Genomic DNA, 8,384 nt, shown 5'->3' with positions numbered 1-8,384 from the left:
GTTTGTCCAAACTGCCTGCTCATACAAACAGAAATATTTATGTGGTGGGAAAAGTGCTATAATAAACAATTAGTATTGCTAGAAGATTGCTAGGATGATCAGAGACATACCCTTCCTCTACATCAATCCACGGCATATACTCAAAGAGGCACTTAGGCTTCTTTCTCAGCTTTCCAGCCTTTCTTGTATATGAGCAGATACAGCTATCCTAGAAATGTTGCCACTTGCGGAAATTGGACTCTTTATGGGCCTATCAACTATTAGTATTACCAGAAGATTACTAGATTATGAGGTAGCATACATCAATGTGCGCTTGAGTTAAGAGAGCATAGATGCTAGTGATGTCTTCATCAGAAAGCTCATCTAGTAGAACAGCCTTGTCATTTAAAATATCGTCACGCCGTAACATAAGCTCCAACTCCAAATCGTCTTCAACCCCAGCATCCTCCCATTCGCTGTTATGATCGTCATCGATTAGGATACTTGAGATACCCTCAAATGCAGCAAGCTTAGACAGAAGTTGTGGCGGAGTAGATGGTGGGGCTTGTGGAGAAGAATGTAATGGTGGGTGCACCAGATGTGAGAATCCAGCCACCCAAGGAAGGGATGATTTTACTAAGACAACATACTGTCTTAGGAAACAGAGCCAAAGGGTTGTAGCTTAGACTATTCCTCAACACAGCAATCAGGTGTATGATGTAGTGGACTGGTTTAGACCAGTTGTAACAAATGTTGAGTCTGAGAACTCAGGGGTAAGTCAGAGGTTAGCACCTCACTGACTTTTCAGAAACAAAGAAGACGTAGAAGTATGTGCTAGTCGATTTACTGTATTGTCTGCTTGCCCTTTCTTAAGGAAAGGGCAATCTTATTTATCCAAAGGAGTGTAGTTCTCTCATTTTCCAAGACTTTTCATGACTAACCAGGCTTGGTAACTGTATTAGAAATCAAGTGCGACCCACAACTAGCTTGCTAATCATGTAGTGAACGTAAGAGAATTGCATAGAACCATCTCCTAGGTTCCTAGCCTATAGGAAGTGAAAGGAGGTCCAAGGTCAGAGTACCCCTATAGACAAATTATGTCATAACTTAACCAATCTTGTGGGTAACTAAGGAGCGATGATGTGTAATGAATCATAGAGGGTTGTAGAAGCTTCTAGAGCTATCGTTCATGTTCCTAGGCCTCTAGTTGGTAGAGATATGCCATGTGGTAGTATTGGCCCACCCCCTTAAGGAGTAGATTTTCTTAATAACTTGTTCAATGAGTGTCCAAATAATATGCCGGGATGTATGTAGCATAAACAGATGTAGTAGAAGAGTTTGCAGCAATCGTTGAGTGGTATTTCTCTTGTTGTTGGTCTGATAAGCCAAGATATGTATGGTGACTTGTAGGTTTGAGGAGAGATTTCTAAGTTTGCTCTTGAGTTTGATAGCAAACTGATCGCATACTGACTTTAAATAGCGGCCCACCAGGTGTGGGGAAGACTTTGACAGCTGAGGTCCTATCTGAGCATCTTCAGAAGCCACTTTATTCGGTACATCTGCTTAGACACCATTTTCCCGCACATACTAATAATACAGGTCTCCACGGGCGAGTTGGGCATGAGTGCAGGAAGAATTGAGGCGCGCCTTCCAGGTATCTTCCAATGCGCATCAAGATGGAAAGCTCTTCTCGTACTTGATGAAGCGGATGTTTAATTAGAGCAGCGCTCGCCCTCAGAGATAATTCGCAATGCCATAGTCTGTGTATTCTTGCGAACAAAATTTGATACTTGATTTCGAGCTACTAAGTGTCAGCACGCTATTTCTACTTGAATGTAACATCGCGAACCTTATTTTCATATCCTAGCTCCTTCAATACCAGCCTAACTTTTTGGTCCCTGTCCTGAACCTCGCACTTCTCTATTCCAGGGCTCAGAGGTTGAAATTTCACCGCCTTAGCCCATTGACCGAAGCGCTCTAATTCTCCTGTGATATTCTGGCCATCCAAATTCTCTGGTTCGAGGTGTTTGCCTGTGATAAGGTCCGACATTATAGTGTCGAAAGGTCACACGTCGCAGGTGGGTGGGCGAAGGCGTTCAAACTTGTTCTCGAGGCTGGCAGTTGCAGCATATGCTAACCTCCTGTGTGACGATGCGGCTGCAACGTAGGTTGAATTGTCGTAACAACGCAGAGATGGGCGGATAGTCATCTGTCGATATCGACGTCGAACCTGTCTGGTCTGTAAGGATGCCTTCTCGTCTCTCATTCTAGGGAGTAGACTCCGGGTAGCCGCGGGGTCACGTGTGATCATTTGGGTGGCCTAACCGAGTCGGAACCGAGCTGGAACCGAGTCGGATGGGTTTCAGATACTTGAGAAAATCGACTGACGGGGGTTCCCCATCATCTTTTTTGTATCCTTCGTAGTAGACCTATAGGATAGCATCTGTTTAGCCTCCGACTCGCACTCTCATATGCTATTACTGTGAGCTGGGTGCCCTGTGTCCTTACATGGTCGCAACAATCCAGTATGACTTTGCCTAGAGGAGTGGATGAGCTCTGACACGCTACTAGTAAGAGGAAGTACTACAGTATGGGCGGTATGGGCGGTATGGCAAAAGATATGGGCTGATGCTCCGATTTGAACGCCTAATCGTGACTCCAAGGCTTCCAACCCATATTGAGGTCTTTTCCGGTATCTCACTGCCCCCATACTACGTACTGTGCCGTCATAGTTAGGTAGCTTCTGGCCGGTTGGCCAAGGCTGAGATAAGCCGCATCCCAGGCGGTTATGTTAGATCCTATAAAAGTGATGGGCACAGCGTGCACCAGCCCGCCCACTTGGGTAACATTTTGGCGGCATCCAAAAATATGTGCTTCCTTCCGCCCCCGATTTAACTTTTGTTTCTGTCCTGCAGATTTCTCCAACTCGCTGACCACTTTCGCGAGTGAGCTCCTGTAGCTTTGTACTATAGACTATACCTTTCTTCATTTCCCCAGTTCTGCTTGCAGAGGCGGGATAGGCGTCACCAGCCATGGCTTCGCTGTTGCGAATTGCGTTATGGGGGTTGTATGCTTTGGGGAGCAATGCGCTTAGGTATGAGGCGGAGTACGTTGGATATAATCTGAATGAAGACGACGCCACGCTTGGTGTTGTCAACAACAAATGGGCTGGGCACACATATCACCCATCGCCGACGAACTGGCGATTCCCATTTTACACCCTGTTCCTGGACAAATTCGTCAATGGCGACCCATCAAACGATAATATCAACGGGACGCTCTTTGAGCACGACTCGATGCAAACAATGTTGTGACACGGCGGAGATATCCAGGGCCTGATTGACAGCTTGGACTTGGGCGTGAAAGGCCTGTATATTGCTGGCACGCCTTCGTTATGTCGATGTAATTGGTCATGCATAAATATATCGAGTTATAGTAATATCGAGTTAGAAAGTGATCTGAAGTAGACCCGAAGTAGCCCCTCAGCTAAACCATCCATCCATCCAACGTGCCTTGAAGCAAGTCATTGGCCTGTTTAGCCACTAATTGCCTCTCCACGCGCTCTAAAGAGCGCAAAAATGATGCTAGATCCGTGATGCCACTATTCTCAGATTCTGAGAACTCAATCAGAACTTAGAGGGCTTGTATAGCATTCTGTGTAGTGAGCATAGGACACTAGGGCTCCTCATCTTCATCATCTTGAGCATCGGAACCTGTATATATAGAGTCATCGCCTCCTGTAGAATTGTGTCCTCATCTAAGCCTCCCTCCACCTCTTGTATTTCCACCTCCGCTAGATTCAAAAAGTTTGAAAGGTCCAAAGCGTCTAATATATGACCAGCTTGTTATACTTGAGTATATAAGTCGTTTAGAACAGGAAGTTGGTGTATAGGAAGCTATATTAGGCGTAAAAGAATTGTGCTTTTTCGAAAGCAATTGTAGATAGTCGTATTTGTAACGTCATGATGCCATGATCGAATAAGCTAGCGAATTGCAAAGTGTATTGTCATTGTTTTGATTAGATCTAAGTTGTTGCTAAAAGATTCGAGCATGAACTCAAGCCCTTGCTGACGATAATAGCTTTTTAAAGAGGCTATAATACCTTGATCAAGAGGTTGATATCTCTCATTTAGAGGAAGCTAGATAATTCGTATGTTTAGAGGAGGAGGTGTTGATTCTACTATAGTGATATAGGCCAAGAAGTTATCCATTGTAAGCAGTATAGAACGTGACATACTAATATGAGTATAGAAAGCATTTAGCCAATCTGCTATAACAAATTGATTCACCTAAGCCTTCTTATTCCACCTCTAAACCCTGTTACGATTACAGCTCACAGCTTGTCACAGCTTGTTACAGTTGTTACGGTTGTTACGGTTGTTACGGTTGTTACGGTTGTTACGGTTGTTATGGTTGTTACGGTTGTTACGGTTGTTACGGTTGTTATGGTTGTTATGGTTGTTACGGTTGTTACGGTTGTTACGGTTGTTACGGTTGTTACGGTTATTACGGTTATTACAGTTGTTATGGGGATTACGGGTGTAGCCTTAGCCACCAAGGTTACAACCGCTAAGCAGACAACTGTATGTTATGAGGAATAGCCTCACCTTCCTTCCTTCTTCTTCTTCTTCTCTCTTTAGATTCAATCTAGATTACTTTTCCTGGACTGGCATCATGACCTCTATGACCATCGTAACAAACCCCACCTATTGCCCCTACATTAACGTGTTATAAAGCTTGCAGCTTTTTAGCCTTTCTAATAAACTAAAGAGGCAGTCGATCTGTTCTAGCAGCATTAACACAAATGGCTACTAATATACGTTTTTGTCCTTCTTCTATCCTAAAATTAATCATGTTATAAAGCCCTTTAAAGGGCTTATCCTCTAGTAAAGCCCAGTCTCATCCATCTTGTAAATATTGTCCTCTAAAAACTCCCCTGCAATAGTTTGTATAGCCTTCATTTGTTCTTCTATAGTGGCACTAATAGATCTAGCTTCACTATATAGAGTTTGATATAATATATTATGCCGTTGTCGAAACTTTACGATCCATCTGTAGCTAAATTCTAGCGTAGGTAGTCCATGGTATTATGGTAGCTGATTAGATAATCTTCGTTTTTGATTATAAGATTTCCATAGTTGTAATACCACCACACTCTTTAATAAGCCTCTGCTAGTCGTAAAGAGCAGCCTCTAATTTAGGCTAGACGACAGCGCAGCGACGCTAAGCTTTAGAGCTATTTGTTTCTAGAGTATTAGGAGTATCGTCAAGGTCTGAAAATTGAGAGCTAAGGGATTCTAAGACTGTAGATTGGCTAAGTTGATGATTGTATTGCTTGATAGTGGCCTTTTGTGTAGGTTTCAGATGGTGAGATCAATGCCAGGTTCGGAGGGCTTTTCGCTGTTCGAGAGTCATAGAATGGAGCTTTTTCGAAGGCATTTTGAAGGTATTCTAAGAGTAGTCTAGTAATTAGTTTAAGTCGATAATTGGGAAAAGGGACTCAATATTGTGTGTATCGTGATTTGTATGACGAATGGAAGGATCGGAAGAAAGTTATCAAGTTATCCAGAAAATTGACTAATTGTGTATCAACTTAACGAGATAATACTGTAACAGTAGTGAAATAAAATGTCTTACATGAGTGTTTTAGAGGTCGGGGTTGAATATGTCAAATTCATATTGAGTTTGTGATGCAGTTATCTGCTCTCCAATCTAAGCTGGTACTTTTCGGGAAAAATCGAATGCTTGTGGTGCTCAGGTGCTATTGATGACAACACAGCCACACATAAACACGAACTAACTACACCCCTGAGCAACCGCAACGAGCAAACTTAGAAATCTCCTCCTCAAACCTACAAGTCACTATACATATTTTGGCTTGTCACACCAACAACAAGAGCAATACTACTCAACGATTGCTACAACCCTCTATGATTCATTACATGACATCACTCCTTAGTTACTGGGCTAATAATACACATGACATATCTCTACCAACTAGAGGCCTAGGAGCATGAACGATAGCTCTAAAAGCTCCTACGAACCTCTATGATTCATTACATGTCATCGCTCTTTAGTTACCAACAAGATTGGTTAAGTTATGACATAATTTGTCTATGACATAATTTGTCTATAGGGGTACTCTGACCTTGGACCTCCTTTTACTTCCTATAGGCTACGAACCTAAGAGATGGTTCTATGGGATTCTCTTACATCGACTACAGTTACCAAGCCTGGTTAGTCATGGAAAGTCTTGGAAAATGAGAGAACTACACTCCTTTAGCATAAATAGGATTGCCCTTTCCTTAAGAAAGGGCAAGCAGACAATACAGTAAATCAACTATCACATACTTCCACGTCTTTTCCAAGCTTCCAAGCATTGATCTTGTTACTCCTTGTTTCTGAAAAGTCAGTGAGGTGCTAACCTCTGACTTATCCCTGAGTTCTCAGACTCAACATTTGTACAACTTGTCTAAACCACTCCACTACATCATACACCTGATTGCTGCGTTGTGGAATAGTCTAAGCTATGACCCTTTGGCTCTTTTTCCTCAGACAGTGTGTTGTCTTAGTAAAATCATCCCTTCCTTGGGTGGCTAGATTCTCACATCTGGTGCACCCACCATTACACACAGGCTCACCCTTCAGACAAGTTGAAGATTGCATTCCCAGACACCTTTCATGGGGATTGCAAGAAGCTCAAGAGTTTCATCATCCAGACAGAGCTATGGATGGCGTTTAACGCCAACACTTTAACAAAGAAGTGGGACAGGTCCTATGGGCTGTGGCACTCTTTCGAGGACCAGCCTCAGAATGGATATCTAACTACCTCGCCAACTACATGAACCATCGAACACCCGACGGAAAATGCAACACCTTAGCTAGTCAAGGAACGAAGGAAATTTTTGTATCCTGGAACGGATTCCTGAAAACGCTTAAGGCAAGCTTCGGAGACATCGATGAACGACGAAATGCAGTCAGGGCACTCCAGGCTCTCACGCAGAGAGGGTCCGTAGTTGCATACACCGCTGATTTTCAACAGCATGCAACGCTCACCAACTGGGGAGAAGAGGCTATCTGTGACCAATTCTATGCAGGTCTGAAAGACCATGTGAAGGACGAAATCTCAAGGTATAACAAACCAGATGACCTTAGAGAGATGATTGAATTGGCTCAGAAGATCGACAATCGTCACTACGAACGGCAACTCGAGAAGAAAGGGGGACCACCTAGTCAGCACTGGACTCAGAAAAGAAAACAAACAAAGAGTCATTGGTGTAATGGTGGGTGCACCAGATGTGAGAATCTAGCCACCCAAGGAAGGGATGAATTTACTAAGACAACACACTGTCTGAGGAAAAAGAGCCAAAGGGTCATAGCTTAGACTATTCCACAATGCAGCAATCAAGTGTATGATGTAGTGGAGTGGTTTAGACAAGTTGCAACAAATGTTGAGTCTGAGAACTCAGGGGTAAGTCAGAGGTTAACACCTCACTGACTTTTCAGAAACAAGGAGTAACAAGTTTGGAAGCTTGGAAAAGACGTGGAAGTATGTGATAGTTGATTTACTGTATTGTCTGCTTGCCATTTCTTAAGGAAAGGGCAATCCTATTTATGCTAAAGGAGTGTAGTTCTCTCATTTTCCAAGACTTTCCATGACTTACCAGGCTTGGTAAATGTAGTCGACGTAAGAGAATCCCATAGAACCATCTCTTAGGTTCGTAGCCTATAGGAAGTAAAAGGAGGTCCAAGGTCAGAGTACCCCTATAGACAAATTATGTCATAGACAAATTATGTCATAACTTAACCAATCTTGTTGGTAACTAAAGAGCGATGACATGTAATGAATCATAGAGGTTCGTAGGAGCTTTTAGAGCTATCGTTCATGCTCCTAGGCCTCTAGTTGGTAGAGATATGTCATGTGGTAGTATGAGTGATGTCATGTAATGAATCATAGAGAGTTGTAGAGATATGCTATGTGGTAATATCGGCCCAGTAACTAAGGAGCGATGATGTGTAATGAACCATAGATGGTTGTAGCAATCGTTGAGTAGTATTGCTCTTGTTGTTGGTGTGATAAGCCAAAATATGTATAGTGACTTGTAGGTTTGAGGAGGAGATTTCCAAGTTTGCTCTTGAGTTTGATAGCAAACTGAGTGCAACGAATGTCAGTATGAGAATTGGCCCCAACCTATGGAACTCGACACTACTTTCAAGCCTAATGGCAAACCCCACAATCCGAACAAGGAGCGACAGTTCCAAGAATGGCTCTGTTTCAACTGCAATAAGCCTGGAGACATAGCGCGAAACTGCAGACAGTCAAAGAAAGGGAATGGAGGATGAAAGTATGGCAAACAGCTTAACGCTACTTGGCAAGGTCAAGGCAGGTGCAAGGAACCGCGAGG

The 8,384-nt window shown here is 43.1% G+C and overlaps 1 protein-coding gene across 1 annotated transcript; it reads right to left on the bottom strand.

The window, feature by feature from the left end:
• Window positions 1-208: 208 nt before the first annotated feature.
• On the bottom strand, window positions 209-2,029 carry VC83_04043 (uncharacterized protein; the record flags this gene model as incomplete). The annotated part of the gene is made up of 4 exons (XM_024467680.1): window positions 209-250; window positions 302-493; window positions 1,568-1,780; window positions 1,829-2,029. 4 exons carry the CDS (start codon window positions 2,027-2,029, stop codon window positions 209-211), a joined length of 648 nt encoding a protein of 215 aa, XP_024325035.1.
• Window positions 2,030-8,384: the final 6,355 nt, after the last annotated feature.

This window comes from Pseudogymnoascus destructans (assembly GCF_001641265.1).
Source record: "Pseudogymnoascus destructans isolate 20631-21 unplaced genomic scaffold scaffold_8, whole genome shotgun sequence".
NCBI lineage: Eukaryota > Fungi > Ascomycota > Leotiomycetes > Thelebolales > Thelebolaceae > Pseudogymnoascus > Pseudogymnoascus destructans.
This window is presented reverse-complemented; position numbering and strand designations above follow the sequence as displayed.